The sequence below is a fragment of the Salmo salar genome, chromosome ssa01, assembly GCF_905237065.1.
Source record: "Salmo salar chromosome ssa01, Ssal_v3.1, whole genome shotgun sequence".
NCBI lineage: Eukaryota > Metazoa > Chordata > Actinopteri > Salmoniformes > Salmonidae > Salmo > Salmo salar.
The window spans coordinates 90,682,315-90,700,411 of NC_059442.1; the positions used below are offsets into that span (position 1 = coordinate 90,682,315).

Here is an 18,097-nt window from a genome sequence, read left to right on the forward strand (position 1 = left end):
CTGTCTTACTCTCAGAATCTCTATGCTTGACTATGCATGGTTATGAGTGGAAAAACAGGAGCCGATTTCAACTCATCTTGATTGTGTAAAGACAGATGGGACTGTCTGCAAACCTGACATCTTTCCCTCTCATTGCAGACTTGGAATACTTTACTTTAAATATCAACCTTTATATAAAAGTGAAATTCAACGGCAACAGGAATGTCATCCCGAATATTTGAACGTGGTGCTGTATTATTGGGAATATACTGTATTTTTACCACATGAGAAATTAAGATTCTACTAGATTCTCTTTTTTAAAGATTTTTTTTTTCAAATTCACTCTTCAGCGGTGTACACTTGTCACTCAATGTACATTATGATAAATAATTAACAAAAGAATAAGCTGCACAGTGGAAGACTCAGGACTTTGTTCAAACGAGACTTATTCCTCCTCAGAGAACTGATCAACTGGTTAAATAATCCAAAAAGAGGAAGACGAATAGTTTTGTTGCCTAGGAGATGACCTGTTTGATAGGACATCAGTTGGCTACAAGTTTGTCACCATTATCCACATATCTGTATAGGTGGAGGTATAAAACCTCTCTGATGGAGGGAAATGTTATGGAGTGAGTAGTGTCTGGAGAAGGAGGAGCTGGCCTGGGCCCCATGCAGCTGGGCTGTTGTGACTACATGTGCACTTAACACAACTCCACCTACCCTGGAGAGACTTCAGGACAGCTCTTTGTTACTTTCTAAAGCCTAAGATCGTCTCTCTGAATCCTTCACAGGAGAAGAAAGATTTCCCTCGCTCTCACTGAGATTTCCAATGATTTTAACTTGTTATTCAAGCATGAAAAAAAAGCGGAAAATTAATCATGTTACCACTTATGGCTTTGGACCTGTGTTTCTGCTTTTAAACAAATTCTGTTTTCTAGCATCCATAACAAATACTGTGAATTTAATTTTGAACTGTACTATCAGTTATTTTTTTTTATACATAAGTCCTGTATCAGGAATACAAATAGAGAATAGTTTTGTTTTAGAGAATTACCACGATGTAATTTAGACCTTGTTCTATGGACACAAGTCAGTGAAATGGGTAGGATGGTTTGCTTGTTTTGGTTTTTTTCTACCTAAAAACACAATGTTCATGTTAACATGTTTTTAGTTCTACAATAGCATGTCAAATTTATACATTGTACAAGGTATATAAAAAGCCGTAAATACATTTGCTAATGTCAAAGTAACTCATCTTACTTTGTTTACACACATTGTTTGTTGGAGTGAAAGCTGTTGATTAACTGGGCATGTACACACTGATGGGAATAGTGTCTGCCTTTGTATTGGACGGATGAAGTCCGTTCTCTGAATTTTGGTAAAAGATTTTGCTTATGAGCTATTGTTTAATTGATTGCTTTTAAGATCGTCAGACAAGACTGAAACACTCTGGATTCAAGGCTAACAGGCATAAGGTCATTTTTCATATTGGTTTCTAGGTTACACAATGACAGTGAGGGAGTTCAAACCAGGACTGGGTACTCAGTTCATAGTCACATGTCAGACTGGTCAGTGACACAGGGGAATATCTGAACATTCTATTTTATTCAAAATCCTCAACAGTTCAAAGGCTCCTGCAACGCTGAGAATCTTGTGAACTTTTACACAACTTGGACCTGTAGAAAGTTCACTGATCTGTCAGTTTCACCCTGGGGTGTTGTAGATCCAAACCTTGAGGCGCTCTTCAGTCTATCACTGAAGCGTTACAGATTGCGCGATAGAAATGAAAAGATCATTTCCGATTGAGCCGACATATGTGTTCACTGTACATGCAGGAACGTTGCCTTTGTATTTCAATCATGACGCTGAACTTCAGCGATCCAGATTGAGTTGAGCCCCTAGTGAGGAGTTGTTTCACCTTGAGCTGGCTTGGCTGTTACGTCATTATCTGTTTTTTAGAAATATGAACAATCTTTTTTTTCCTCCATTTGCTCTGAGGAGTTGGAGTTCAGGGTTTCTTCCACTGCAGTATGTACTCTGTAATGCTCAACTTTAAGCGGGTGTAGGCTAGCCATAACTTTTACATGCTACACAAATGATAAACATTATGTACAGTGTATATATACACACACACACTATGTAAAGATGAAAAAACATTTTTGTAATTAGAGAAAATAATATGAAAAATATTTTTTATAGTGGTGGACTTTGAATCAATAGATAAACTAGCTTTAGATAACTGTCCCACAAACATGACAATGTATTATAGCTCTAAGACAAAATGGCATCCTTCACCATAGAGATATCTCTCTGGCATGGGCATCTCATTGTTAAACAGAAATTGAAAAAAATAAAAACCCATCCCTATTGTATTAGTGTCAATCGTTTTAGGGGTGGAAAATCAGACCAGCTGATTCATAAATTGAGGCTCCTCCGACATTGAAATCATACTCAACTCACCCACTAGAGGGCAACAATATCCATGTTTCTTTGAGCCTGCTTATATGGCTGACGAAGCACAGACCATACTGTTTCTCATTGTGTCCTCACAATACTGTGCATTCACACTTCATAGAATTTACAGTTGTGTGAATTGTATTCACACATACATCTGAAAAGAAATTGATGACCAAAATATCAAGTGCCCTTCCCCATCTTGTCCTTTATCCATACTGATGAAGTGGAGAGGTGTAGCATCCAAAGTCAATTCCCCACTACATCTGGATCCCCTTACCCTGGTCTCTGCTGTGGCAGTCTAGCCATGTGTCCTGTCCCTGGGCTGAGTGAAAGAGACCCCCCTGGTCTCCTGGACAGACCGGGGTCTATGCTGGTGTCACTGATGATGGGGAGGGTGTGGCCAGGCGCTCCTCCTCACTTCTTATTGGCTATTCTCCGCTTCCTGGTTGCCAGCATGTCATAGAAAGGATCCCTGCTGATGCTTGCTCTGCAGAAAGAAGAGATTATTTTTCATAACCAGACAATGGTTGTGTATTACAGTAGCCTATGTACGTCTTCATGAGCAGGCGGGGGAATCATTTCCCCAGCTTTACCCTTCATGAGCAGGCGGGGAATCATTTCCCCAGCTTTACCCTTCATGAGCAGGCGGGGGAATCATTTCCCCAGCTTTACTACATTCAGTATCAGCACAGTTCACATTTTAACCTACATTGTTGTCCAAGAAAAACATTGCATTGCATCATTCTGCTCTGACAGAGGACCTCAGAGCTGTAACACAATCAAGCAGTTTCTCATTTGTATTTATTATGGATCCCCATTAGTTCCTGCCAAGGCAGCAGCTACTATTCCTGGGGTCCATCAAAATTAAAGCAGTTATACATTCACAACACACTAAGTGTGTGCCCTCAGGCCCCTACTCTACTACCACATATCTACAAAATCCATGGGTACGTGTGTATAGTGCGTATGTTATTGTGTGTTTGTATGCATGTTTGTGTTGCTTCACAGTCCCCGCTGTTCCAAAAGGTGTATTTTTCTGTTATTTTTTAAATTTAATTATACTGCTTGCATGAGTTACTTGATGTGGAATAGAGTTCCATGTAGTCATGGCTCTGTGTAGTACTGTGCACTTCCCAAATTCTGTTCTGGACATGAACTGTGAAGAGACCTCGTGGCATGTCTTGTAGGGTATGCATGGGTGTCCGAGCTGTGTGCCAGTAGTTCAAACAGACACCTTGGTGCACTCAACATGTCAATACCTCTTATAAATACAAGTAGTGATGAAATCTCTCCTCCACTTTCAGCCAGGAGAGATTGACATGCATATTATTAATATTAGCTCTCTGTGTACATCCAAGGACCAGCTGTGCTGCCCCGTTCTGAGCCAATTGCAATTTTCCCAAGTCCCTCTTTGTGGCACCTGACCACACGACTGAACAGTAGTCTAGGTGAGACAAAACCAGAGGCTGTAGGACCTGCCTTGTTGATAGTACTGTTAAGAAGGCAGAGTAGCGCTTTATTATGGACAGACTTCTCTCCGTCTTAGTTACTGTTGTATCAATATGTTTTGACCATGACAGTTTAAAATCCAGGGTTAGTCACCTCAACTTGCTCAATCACCACATTATTCATTACAAGATTTAGTTAAGGTTTAGTGAATGATTTGTCCAAAATACAATGCTTTTAGTTTTTGAAATATTTAGGACTAACTTATTCTTTGCCACCCATTCTGAAACGAACGGCAGCTCTGAGTGTGTCCATGTATGTGGATGACGCAACACTATACACGTCAGCTACTACAGCGACTGAAATCACTGCAACACTTAACAAAGTCAGTGGCATGTCATTAGTAAAAATTGAAAAGAGTTGACAGGACATTAGTGCAGATGGTCTAGACTATAATACACCCCTATTTTCCCTTGGAGACTGCAGAGGGGAAAACCGATAGAGGTCCAAGCCTTGCATCCAACGGGACCGTAATAGGGCCAAGTAATTCACTGCTTTCCTGGCAGTAGGAACACAGGACATGCTGGGATGGCCGTTCGGTGTGTGTATCATGCTGACCACAGGGGAGACTGAAGCGGACTCAGAGTACAGAGAGGGTGTGTGTGAGGTAAAGCAACCCAGGTCTGGCCTCTTCTGCACAGTCTGTCACACTGTCTCAGTCTGACAGCTACAACAATGGAGTCCTATAAAGTTGACCTATGGCTGAGATTTCATACAGGGCTGGTATGGACTAGGATTGGCACTGGTTTCCCCAATTCTCCCACTGTAAACTCATTTTCCAACATCCTATCTAAAGTTATGATCATTGCAGAACTAAAGTTGACATAATCATGTTCCCCTGTGTATGGCATCCACTTCATCCAAACAAGCTTGCCAATAAGGTTGTGGCACGAGCAGAAAAATCTATTCTGTTGGTTCTAATGGAAACCCAGCGTTCAATCCTAATGGTGTTTCTATATCTTCATGCCTGATGAGAGCATCATATAATATGATTTCCCCAGCCGATATTGATCATTGGAAAGCTCAGCTGAGAGGAGCTATGATCAATCACCCTCTGGGTCCAATTTAACACAGCACTTTCATCATTATTTCTCTCCTTAACTAGACAGCATTAGTGTCTGATAAATAGTGTGGATTTTGCAAAAACATGAAGAGAAATGAATTGAGGCAGAATGCTAGAAAAAGAGAGTAGTGTGTGTGTTCTAGCTCTCCTGCCTACAGGACAATCTACAGGGTTTCCATGGAGAGTTCATCAATGAGCTTGACGCCTTGATAAGTTCCTTTCCTGAGGATGGCTCACCCCTCACAATTCTGGGTGACTTTAACCTCCCTACGTCTGTCTACCTTTGACTCATTTCTCTCTGCCTCCTTTCCACTCCTCTCCTCTTTTGGCCTCACCCTCTCATCGTCCCCCCCTACTCACAAGGCAGGCAATACGCTTGACCTCATCTTTACTAGATGCTGTTCTTCTACCAATCTCACTGCAACTCCCCTCCAAGTCTCCGACCACTACCTTGTATCCTTTTCCCTCTCGCACTCCTCCAACACTACCCACTCTGCCCCTACTCAGATGGTATTGCGCCGTCACAACCTTCTCTCTCCTGCTACTCTCTCCTCTTCCATCCTATCATCTCGTCCCTCTGCTCAATCCTTCTCCAACCAATCTCCTGATTCTGCCTCCTCAACCCTCCTCTCCTCCCTTTCTGCATCCTTTGACTCTCTATGTCCCCTATCCTCCCGACTGGCTCGGTCCTCCCCTCCTGCTCCGTGGCTTGACGACTCATTGCGAGCTCACAGAACAGGGCTCCGGGCAGCCGAGCGGAAATGGAGGAAAACTAGCCTCCCTGCGGACCTGGCATCTTTTCACTCCCTCCTCTCCACATTTTCTTCCTCCGTTTCTGCTGCTAAAGCCACTTTCTACCTCTAAATTCCAAGCATCTGCCTCTAACCCTAGGAAGCTCTTTGCCACCTTCTCCCTCCTGAATCCCCCCCCCCCCCCCCTCTCTGCGGATGACTTCGTCAACCATTTTGAAAAGAAGGTCGATGACATCCGATCCTCGTTTGTTAACCTGTTTGGGCTAGGGGGCAGTATTGAGAATTTTGGAAAAAATATGTGCCCATTTTTAACTGCCTCCTACACCAACTCAGAAGCTAGAATATGCATATTATTGTTCAGGTTTGGATAGAAAACACCCTAAAGTTTCTAAAACTGTTTGAATGGTGTCTGTGAGTATAACAGAACTCCTATGGCAGGCAAAAACCTGACAAGGTTTCATGCAGGAAGTGGCCTGTCTGACAAGGAGTCGTGCATCTTGCATCTGTTTATTGAAAAGTAAGGATCTTAGCTGTAACGTGACAATTCCCAGGGCTCCAATAGGCTCTCAGGACGCGGGAAAATCATGAAGGTTGACGAGGCAGCCTCAGGCTGAAACAGATTATCGCTTTATTCAAGTGTCCCATTAGGTGACAATGGGATGAGGCGCGTGCGCGATTAGCCCCCGTGGAGTATTTTAATTCGGCTGTTTAGTTTATTGCAGATTCCTGGTCGGAATATTATCGCTTTTCTACGAGATAAATGGCATAAAAATTGGTTTTAAACAGCGGTTGACATGCTTCGAAGTATGGCAATGGAATATTTAGAAATTTTTTGTCACGCCATGCGCTATGCTCGTGACCGTGGATTACCATTCTGATAGTGTCTAGAACTCACGAACAAAACGTCGCTGTTTGGATATAACGATGGATTATTTGGGACCAAACCTACATTTGTTATTGAAGAAGTAGTCCTGGGACTGCATTCTGACGAAGAACAAGAAAGGTAAGAACATTTTTCTTATAGGAAATGTGATTTTGGTGAAGGCTGAACTGCGTGGGTGTCTAAATAGCTAGCCCTGTGATGCCGGGCTATGTACTTAGAATATTGCAAAATGTGCTTCATCCGAAAAGCTATTTTAAAATCGGACATATCGAGTGCATAGAGGAGTTCTGTATCTATAATTCTTAAAATAATTGTTATGCTTTTTGTGAACGTTTATCGTGAGTAATTTAGCAAACTGTTAGTAAATTCCCCGGAAGTTTGCGGGGGGGTATGCTTTTTCTGAACGTCACATGCTAATGTAAAAAGCTGTTTTTTTATATAAATATGAACTTGATTGAACAGACATGCATGTATTGTATAACATAATGTCCTAGGTGTGTCATCTGATGAAGATCATAAAAGGTTTGTGCTGCATTTAGCTGTGGTTTGGGTTTTTGTGACATCATATGCTAGCTTGAAAAATGGGTGTCTGATTATTTCTGTCTGGGTACTCTCCTGACATAATCTAATGTTTTGCTTTCGTTGTAAAGCCTTTTTGAAATCGGACAGTGTGGTTAGATTAAGGAGAGTCTTGTCTTTAAATAGCTGTAAAATAGTCATATGTTTGAGAAATTGAAGTAATAGTATTTCAAACGATTCAAAAATCGCGCCACTGAATTTCAGGTGGCTGTTACGTAGGTGGGACGAATTCGTCCCGCCTTGCCCATAGAGGTTAAGTCAAACGACACCACTGGTCCTGCTCACACTGCCCTACCCTATGCTTTGATCTCTTTCTCCCCCCTCTCTCCAGATGAAATCTTGCGACTTGTGACGGCCGGCCGCCCAACAACCTGCCCGCTTGACCCTATCCCCTCCTCTCTTCTCCAGACCATTTCCGGAGACCTTCTCCCTTACCTCACCTCGCTCATCAACTCATCCTTGACCGCTGGCTACGTCCCTTCCATCTTCAAGAGAGCGAGAGTTGCACCCCTTCTCAAAAAACCTACACTCGATCCCTCCGATGTCAACAACTACAGACCAGTATCCCTTCTTTCTTTCTTTCCTCTCCAAAACTCTTGAGCGTGCCGTCCTTGGCCAGCTCTCTTGCTATCTCTCTCAGAATTACCTTCTTGATCCAAATCAGTCAGGTTTCAAGACTGGTCATTCAACTGAGACTGCTCTTCTCTGTGTCACGGAGGCTCTCCGCACTGCTAAAGCTAACTCTCTCTCCTCCACTCTCATCCTTCTAGACCCATCTGCTGCCTTTGATACTGTGAACCATCAGATCCTCCTCTCCACCCTCTCCGAGTTGGGCATCTCCGGCACGGCTCACACTTGGATTGCGTCCTACCTGACAGGTCGCTCCTACCAGGTGGCATGGCGAGAATCCGTCTCCTCACCACTGGTGTCCCCCAGGGCTCAGTTCTAGGCCCTCTCCTATTCTCGCTATACACCAAGTCACTTGGCTCTGTCATATCCTCACATGGTCTCTCCTATCATTGCTACGCAGACGACACAAAATTAATCTTCTCCTTTCCCCCTTCTGATAACCAGGTGGCGAATCGCATCTCTGCATGTCTGGCAGACATATCAGTGTGGATGACGGATCACCACAAGCTGAACCTCGGCAAGACGGAGCTACTCTTCCTCCCGGGGAAGGACTGACCGTTCCATGATCTCGCCATCACGGTTGACAACTCACGGTCCTCCTCCCAGAGTGCTAAGAGCCTTGGCGTGACCCTGGACAACACCCTGTCGTTCTCCGCTAACATCAAGGCGGTGACCCGATCCTGTAGGTTCATGCTCTACAACATTCGCAGAGTACGACCCTGCCTCACACAGGAAGCGGCGCAGGTCCTAATCCAGGCACTTGTCATCTCCCGTCTGGATTACTGCAACTCGCTGCTGGCGGGGCTCCCTGCCTGTGCCATCAAAACCCTACAACTCATCCAGAACGCCGCAGCCCGTCTGGTGTTCAACCTTCCCAAGTTCTCTCACGTCACCCCGCTCCTCCGCACACTCCACTGGCTTCCAGTTGAAGCTCGCATCTGCTACAAGACCATGGTGCTTGCCTACGGAGCTGTGAGGGGAACGGCACCTCCGTACCTTCAGGCTCTGATCAGTCCCTACACCCAAAGAAGGGCACTGCGTTCATCCACCTCTGGCCTGCTCGCCTCCCTACCTCTGCGGAAGCACAGTTCCCGCTCAGCCCAGTCAAAACTGTTCGCTGCTCTGGCACCCCAATGGTGGAACAAGCTCCCTCACGACGCCAGGACAGCGGAGTCAATCACCACCTTCCGGAGACACCTGAAACCCCACCTCTTTAAGGAATACCTGGGATAGGATTAAGTAATCCTTCTAACCCCCCCACAAAAAGATATAGATGTACTATTGTAAAGTGGTTGTTCCACTGGATATCATGAGGTGAATGCACCAATTTGTAAGTCGCTCTGGATAAGAGCGTCTGCTAAATGACGTAAATGTAAATGTCTTTATCAAACAGAAACCCATTTAACCTCCAGAGAGCTCAGAGCAACTCCGAGCCCAGTCTTGTCTACCGCACACTGAGAAAGTGAGCCTCTCAGCCATATGGGTTAGTCTGTCACACAGTTACATCAAAGAGTTCACACATGGTGCTGTGTGTGAAGACCAACCCATCTTCAAAGAAGCGTCAGTGGATACATACATACTGGTTTAATCCTAGCTTTGCCATTGAATCGTTGAGATTCACTGGTGTCTCCTAACAGATGACTATGGGCTTTGGACCCAGGTGAGTAATATCTGTTGTGTTTACATGGGGGTAAAACTCCCAAAACCTTAGGTGGGTTACAGCCAAAAACATACTTGATGGATTTGATCCACTCTTCCTTCTCCTCTGTGGTGGGCGCTGATATCCTGTACACTGTGTGGTTGCCCTCGACGACCCGGCCGTCCGCCTCAGTCTTACACGCCTTGATCAGCGAACCCTTGTGGTTGGGGTTGTAGAGCTCGAAACAGTTCTGATTGGACAACAGGGTCCAAAATAGAGAGAGGTGAGAGTACAGAACTAGTTACGGTGAAGACAAATAATTAGTTACGGTGAAGAGGGACAGTGAGTCCCGGTGAAGAGGGACAGTGAGTCCCGGTGAAGAGGGACTAGAAGTGTTCAGTGCTTTATTAGCCCTTTCTTAGAAAGTGTTTCAGTATATTTTGAGGAACTTACAGGTTTCCTGGGCTCATCCACCTCTCTTATACTGAGGTTCTCCAAAGGAATGATCCCACGAGGTTCCTTGTCCTGCAGACATGAAGAACCCATTCATTTATTTAATATGTAGCCACACAGCATATACTTACAGGCCAATTGTTTTGTGCAGCTGGTTCAATAACTAAAAAACACATTTGTAATGTGTGTTATTCACATAAGTGTGTATAAATCAGCAATATTCAACTGTATGAGGAAGTTACTTATGGGAGAAGTAACCCAATCCGACAGTGGGCTTCTATTGTGTCTGGGGGCTGAGGAGACCTTGAACAGAACAGCCCGGTCTTTCTCTTAATGAGAGAACACAGCAGGGAGGGGACGTCCAGGGACTGGGCTCAGTGCTGGGAGTGGGCTCTAAGCTGTGGTGTGTTGGGGCTGTGCTCTCATCAGTGTGTATAGGATAATAGGGGGGGGGTCTGGGCTAGGCCAGATGTGCAGCAGACCTCCCAGATGGTTCCATGCATTGTGTTAATTGCTGGACCATGGTGCATGTAGGTCAAATGGCCAGGCTGCATCTGCTACGGAGGTCTCTCATTGATAAAACCACACACTAACTTACCGTTGTGTATTCAAAGTAGTACAGGCAGTTGTCAGTCAGAATGAACCACCGTCTCTTCCAGGTCTTCACTCTTCCACCTGTAGAGAAATATACCAGACATGTTGAGTAACAACAGTTACATCCTCAGAGAGACATGTTGAGTAACAACAGTTACATCCTCAGAGAGACATGTTGAGTAACAACAGTTACATCCTCAGAGAGACATGTTGAGTAACAACAGTTACATCCTCAGAGAGACATGTTGAGTAACAACAGTTACATCCTCAGAGAGACATGTTGAGTAACAACAGTTACATCCTCAGAGAGACATGTTGAGTAACAACAGTTACATCCTCAGAGAGAGACATGTTGAGTAACAACAGTTACATCCTCAGAGAGAGACATGTTGAGTAACAACAGTTACATCCTCAGAGAGAGACATGTTGAGTAACAACAGTTACATCCTCAGAGAGAGACATGTTGAGTAACAACCACAGACAAGGAAGAGCCATTGGCCAAGCCATGCAGAGAGGCAGTGCTGTAGGCTACACAGCCAATGAGGTGATACATTTCTATCTGCAATACTAACCGTAATGTATAGAGTTCACCTGATTCCCTATATTCTACATGATATCTGTTCTAGGCAATCTATTTCTAACTGAATGTTCTGTAATGTTGCACCCTCCTGAATATACCCTAGCATGGCATGTGGATGCTAATCTCTTGGGCATATACAATACTATGGGAAAGGGTTTAGATGGAGGCTGCTTAATGTCGACCTTTCAGCAACCAGCAAAGCCTTTCTCATAGACTAATTTCAGTGCAAACTGCAACAGCAATTATGAACATTTCCTTTGAGACAGACAGACTAGCCTATAGTCCAGCCCTCAGACTGTAGGGTACTCTTCCTATCTGATTGGCAGTCTGTCCATTAGGCTGATTCAATCAGGGGCCCAATATCTCCCACCCCTCAGCCTCCCTAGAGGTCCCAAAGCAGTTCAGGTATTGCTTGTGAAAACAGTGAAAATGTGGGTTGAATTTGGGGAGAAATCCCAGAAATGCAGCCGGAGCTGGGGAGCGTGGTTCATTGGTCAGGGGTGGCAATGCATTCAGACTGACATCACAGTATACCCAGCCCACTGCATAATAAAGACATTTGCCTCTTAAAAGTGATACATCTTAATTTTATTTCATTATTTTGCAGATATAAAGTGAAAAGAGAGGGACAATTACTCATTCCGCATTTCTGTAACATACACTAGTAAGCGAGTTTACTGCAATGAGTTTACTTGTTTAAATTCCTGATCAAGTACTAACAATCAATACAAAATGGGGATGTGGTCCCATTTTATAGAAGCATTCATCATAGTCTGAACTCAGTTCTTTTCACTTGGCCAAATCCCTCTCTGTACCGGGAAGCCAGTCTGTCCGGCCAACCAGGGAGTGTGAGGAACAACATACAATTCTCAGACGCTGCATTTTTTCAGGAAGAATATCTCCTTAATGATATGGAGTTAGCATTAACTCTTCGAGTCAAGCCTTTGTCAGCAGATAAATGCAGATAATTCTCTACAGTTGTCCAGATTAAAGGATTATTTGAGTTTGTTAATTAAACCAAAATGATGCAAGCAGTCAATAATCCATGTAATTATAAGTAATACTATGTTAGTATACTTATGATTACTATAGTATTACTATGGTATTATTATACTTTATATTTTAGGGGGTGGATCAGGGCCAAGAAACACAAGCAATGGACATTAGACCGGTGGAAATCTGTCCTTTGGTCTGATGAGTCCAAATTTGAGATTTTTGGTTCCAACCGACATGTCTTTGTGAGACACAGAGTAGGTGAACAGATGATCACCACATGTGTGGTTCCCACCGTGAAGCATGGAGGTGTGATGCTGTGGGGATGCTTTGCTGGTGACACCGTCTGTGATTTATTTAGAATTCAAGGCACACTTAACCAGCATGACTACCACAGCATTCTGCAGCGATACACCATCCCATCTGGTTTGCACTTAGTCCCACTATCATTTGTTTTTCAACAGGACAATGACCCCAAAAACACCTCCAGGCTGTGTAAGGGTTATTTGACCAAGAAGGAGAGTGATGGAGTGCTGCATCAGATGACCTAGCCTCCACAAATCACCCAACATTATCCTAAACCATCTCAAATTGGGTTGAGTTGCAGAGACTGCAGAGTGAAGGAAAAGCAACCATTGATCATCCTTGAGATGTTCTACAATTTGATTCCACCTGTGGTAAATTCAATTGATTGGACATGATTTGGAAAGGCACAAACCTGTCTATATAAAGGTCCCACAGTTGTCAGTGCATGTAAGAGTAATAACCAAGCCATGAGGTTGAAGGAATTGTCTGTGGAGGTCCGAGACGGGATTGTGTCGAGGCACAGATCTGGGGAAGAGTACCAACACATTTCTGCAGCATTGAAGATCCAAGAACACAGTGGCCTCCATCATTCTTAAATGGAAGAAGTTTGGAAACACCAACTCTTCCTAGAGCTGGCCGCACAGCCAAAATGAGCAATCTGGGGAGAAAGGCCTTGGTCAGGGAGGTGAAGAACCCGATGGTCACTCTAACAGCGCTCCAAAGTTCCTCTGTGGAGATGGGAGAACCTTCCAGAATGACAACCATCTCTGCAGCACTCCACCAATCAGGCCTTTATGGTAGAGTGGCCAGACGGAAGACACTCCTCAGTAAAAGGCACATGACAGCCCGCTTGGAGTTTGCCAAAAGGCACCTAAAGACTCTCAGACCATGAGAAACAAGAATCTCTGGTCCGATGAAACCAAGATTGAATTCTTTGGCCTGAATGCCAAGCATCATGTCTGGAGAAAACCTGGCACCATCCCTACGGTGAAGCATGGTGGTGGCAGCATCATGCTGTGATGTTTTTCAGCAGCAGGGACTGGGAGACTAGTCAGGATTGAGGGAAAGATGAACAGAGCAAAGTATAGAGAGAGATCCTTGATGAAAACCTGCTATAGAGCAGTCAGGGCTTTAGACTGGGGCAAAGGTTCAGCTTCCAACAGGACAACAACCCTAAGCACACAGCCAAGACAACACAGGAGTGCCTTCAGGACAAGTCTCTGAATGTCCTTGAATGGCCCAGCCAGAGCCTGGACTTAAACCTGATCGAACATCTCTGGAGAAAGCTGAAAATGGCTGTGCAGCGACGCTCCCCATCCAACCTGACAGCACTGCAGAGAAATTCCCCAAATACAGGTGTGCCAAGCTTGTAGCGTCATACCCAAGAAGACTCGAGGCTGTAATCGCTGCCAAAGGTGCTTCAACAAAGTACTGAGTGAAGGGTCTGAATAATTATGTAAATGTAATATCAGTTTACACATTTATGAATTAGCACAAATTTCTAAACAACCTGTTTTTGCTTTGTCATTATTGATGAGTGAAAAAAAACCAATCCATTTTAGAATAAGGCTGTAACCTAACAAAATGTGAAAAAAGTCAAGGGGTCTGAATACTTTCCAAAGGCACTGTAACTACCCGACAGGCTGCAGTAATGACCCATTTACCTACCCGACAGGCTGAGGTAATGACCCATTTACCTACCCGACAGGCTGCGGTAATGACCCATTTACCTACCCGACAGGCTGCGGTAATGACCCATTTACCTACCCGACAGGCTGCGGTAATGACCCATTTACCTACCCGACAGGCTGCGGTAATGACCCATTTACCTACCCGACAGGCTGCGGTAATGACCCATTTACCTACCCGACAGGCTGCGGTAATGACCCATTTACCTACCCGACAGGCTGCGGTAATGACCCATTTACCTACCCGACAGGCTGCGGTAATGACCCATTTACCTACCCGACAGGCTGCGGTAATGACCCATTTACCTACCTGACAGGCTGCGGTAATGACCCATTTACCTACCCGACAGGCTGCAGTAATGACCCATTTACCTACCCGACAGGCTGCAGTAATGACCCATTTACCTACCCGACAGGCTGCAGTAATGACCCATTTACCTACCCGACAGGCTGCAGTAATGACCCATTTAACTACCTGACAGGCTGCGGTAATGACCCATTTACCTACCTGACAGGCTGCAGTAATGACCCATTTACCTACCTGACAGGCTGCAGTAATGACCCATTTACCTACCCGACAGGCTGCAGTAATGACCCATTTAACTACCTGACAGGCTGCGGTAATGACCCATTTACCTACCTGACAGGCTGCAGTAATGACCCATTTACCTACCCGACAGGCTGCGGTAATGACCCATTTACCTACCCGACAGGCTGCGGTAATGACCCATTTAACTACCCGACAGGCTGCAGTAATGACCCATTTAACTACCCGACAGGCTGCAGTAATGACCCATTTAACTACCCGACAGGCTGCGGTAATGACCCATTTAACTAAATCATAAAAACCAAGGTGGCTAACAGGCAGCTCCTTCCAAAAGGATGCTAAAATTAGCATACAGATGTAATGCATGCAACTCCGAGATGAAAACAAACTAAAATTATCTGGCAAGCGCAGCCGGTGGGATGGAAAGAGGGGGATCCCAATGGATAGATAGGTTTCATCCCAAATGGCACTCTACAATATAGTGCACTATTTTCACCAGTAGTGCACTATATAGGAGGCCATTTGAGACGCACCCAGATAGGAGGAGGAAGTAGGAAGCAGCAGGATGCGTTTCAGGCCTGGAGGGCAGCAGCAAGATATGTTTTTGAGGCCTGGAGGGCAGCAGCATGTGTGTTTCAGGCCTGGAGGGCAGCAGCAGGATGAACTCAGAACACCACAAGATCAACACATACTGTAGCATACAGAACACATTCTCCAAGTGCAAACCCATGACCAAAATTAAATAAATGCACCCCTTCCTTGGGCCTTATTTAAGCTAGATTCTATAATAACTAGGCCCCTGAGTTTTTCCTGGTCAGGTCAGCAAGCTAATAGATGAGCACTAACCAGCTAGCAGCTGATACATCTGTTGACTAAGAAGATTAACCACTAGATCTACATGTTAGCATGGGTCCTCAGGATGAGGCAGCTGCAGGGAGGGAGGGAAGGTTGGGAGAGAAGTTGTCCCTAACCACAGATCTAGGATCAGTTTACGGCCACCCTCAAGCCTAATCTTAATTAATATATTTGACCCTGTATCAGTAGTTAGGGGCAACTTCTACTGGGATCGAGGAGGGGTACCTACCTCCTAGTGCAGAGTAAGAAGAAACAGCCAGTCACAGAACAGAAAGGTGACAGGTCAAAGGGTGTGAGGGAAAACAAGAGGGCACATTTAACAGTAAGGGCATAAACCAAGGACAGAGAGAGAAGCAGCTGAGTCACAGACCATGCTTGGAGTGAGAGAGAAAAGACAAGAATGAGACAGTAGTGCAGAAATAATACGAGTTGTTTTTCACATTGCTAACATTAGATCATATCCTGAGATCATAGCCATCTGCACAAAAATGTAGTGAAAAAGGATAGGATATAGAATATTTGGAGTTATGTTGGTCGTCACTCACCTAGTTTCAGTAGCCATCCCTCTCGGTCAGGGTTGAAGAACGTATGTGTCAGATCGTTGCCATCGTCCTCTGGGATTTTGAAGGGCTCATTTTTTATGCTGTCAAATAAATTCTGTCAAATAGAATACAAAAAAGGTTGAGTAATGGAAAAAACATTTGCTCTACACACGCACGCAAACACACGCACACTCTCACCCTGAGTAGTTCCTCTGGCAGGTCTCCTCCCTCGTTGATACCTCTGTTCATGGAGATGAATCTCTCTACAGGGGGCTTGTCTCTGACATTGGGGTTGTGCAGGCTGGTGTTCAACATAATGATGGCAAACGACAGCACATAACAGGTGTCTGCAGGAGGGAGAGAAGTAATGAATATTTAGTACTGATACACACCTCAGACATCTCGACCTTTCACTGAGGTTAACCAACGACGCCAGACACTAGTCAATTCATGAGCTTTGGGAAGAATTTTGTGGTCAATATCAATTATATCTGAATATTGATCTATAAACAACTTTTCTTCTCCTCTGCCCCCCTGCATGCATGACACGACTACTAGTAGAGACTCACTACAGTAGATCAACCTGGTTACCCAGCAGGGACTAGTCTACTGTTACTACTACTAGTAGAGACTCACTACAGTAGATCAACCTGGTTACCCAGCAGGGACTAGTCTACTGTTACTACTACTAGTAGAGACTCACTACAGTAGATCAACCTGGTGACCCAGCAGGGACTAGTCTACTGTTACTACTACTAGTAGAGACTCAATACAGTAGATCAACCTGGTTACCCAGCAGGGACTAGTCTACTGTTACTACTACTAGTAGAGACTCAATACAGTAGATCAACCTGGTTACCCAGCAGGGACTAGTCTACTGTTACTACTACTAGTAGAGACTCAATACAGTAGATCAACCTGGTGACCCAGCAGGGACTAGTCTACTGTTACTACTACTAGTAGAGACTCAATACAGTAGATCAACCTGGTTACCCAGCAGGGACTAGTCTACTGTTACTACTACTAGTAGAGACTCAATACAGTAGATCAACCTGGTTACCCAGCAGGGACTAGTCTACTGTTACTAGTAGAGACTCAATACAGTAGATCAACCTGGTTACCCAGCAGGGACTAGTCTACTGTTACTACTACTAGTAGAGACTCAATACAGTAGATCAACCTGGTTACCCAGCAGGGACTAGTCTACTGTTACTACTACTAGTAGAGACTCACTACAGTAGATCAACCTGGTTACCCAGCAGGGACTAGTCTACTGTTACTACTACTAGTAGAGACTCAATACAGTAGATCAACCTGGTTACCCAGCAGGGACTAGTCTACTGTTACTACTACTAGTAGAGACTCAATACAGTAGATCAACCTGGTTACCCAGCAGGGACTAGTCTACTGTTACTACTACTAGTAGAGACTCAATACAGTAGATCAACCTGGTTACCCAGCAGGGACTAGTCTACTGTTACTACTACTAGTAGAGACTCAATACAGTAGATCAACCTGGTTACCCAGCAGGGACTAGTCTACTGTTACTACTACTAGTAGAGACTCAATACAGTAGATCAACCTGGTTACCCAGCAGGGACTAGTCTACTGTTACTACTACTAGTAGAGACTCAATACAGTAGATCAACCTGGTTACCCAGCAGGGACTAGTCTACTGTTACTACTACTAGTAGAGACTCAATACAGTAGATCAACCTGGTTACCCAGCAGGGACTAGTCTACTGTTACTACTACTAGTAGAGACTCAATACAGTAGATCAACCTGGTTACCCAGCAGGGACTAGTCTACTGTTACTACTACTACTAGTAGAGACTCAATACAGTAGATCAACCTGGTTACCCAGCAGGGACTAGTCTACTGTTACTAGTAGAGACTCAATACAGTAGATCAACCTGGTTACCCAGCAGGGACTAGTCTACTGTTACTACTACTAGTAGAGACTCAATACAGTAGATCAACCTGGTTACCCAGCAGGGACTAGTCTACTGTTACTAGTAGAGACTCAATACAGTAGATCAACCTGGTTACC

General features: G+C 44.5%; 2 protein-coding genes across 4 annotated transcripts in view; one reads left to right on the forward strand and one right to left on the reverse strand.

The window, feature by feature from the left end:
- Positions 1 to 1,210, forward strand: part of LOC106609945 (ubiquitin carboxyl-terminal hydrolase 42) — a 27,990-nt gene extending 26,780 nt beyond the window's left edge. For both annotated transcript variants that reach the window (XM_014209004.2, XM_014209013.2), the window contains exon 18: positions 139 to 1,210. The gene's annotated coding sequence lies outside the window, so the exon portion shown is untranslated. The remainder of the gene's footprint in view (positions 1 to 138) is intronic.
- Positions 1,211 to 2,479: 1,269 nt separating this feature from the next.
- The window catches only part of LOC106609966 (cytohesin-3), a 58,951-nt gene continuing 43,333 nt past the window's right edge, over positions 2,480 to 18,097 (reverse strand). For both annotated transcript variants that reach the window (XM_014209044.2, XM_014209051.2), the window contains exons 8-13: positions 16,245 to 16,393; positions 16,050 to 16,161; positions 10,540 to 10,616; positions 9,942 to 10,013; positions 9,584 to 9,738; positions 2,480 to 2,923 (exon numbers count right to left, since the gene is read on the reverse strand). In XM_014209044.2, coding sequence (XP_014064519.1) covers positions 2,851 to 2,923; positions 9,584 to 9,738; positions 9,942 to 10,013; positions 10,540 to 10,616; positions 16,050 to 16,161; positions 16,245 to 16,393 — 638 coding nt within the window. In that variant the 3' untranslated portion in view covers positions 2,480 to 2,850. The remainder of the gene's footprint in view (positions 2,924 to 9,583; positions 9,739 to 9,941; positions 10,014 to 10,539; positions 10,617 to 16,049; positions 16,162 to 16,244; positions 16,394 to 18,097) is intronic.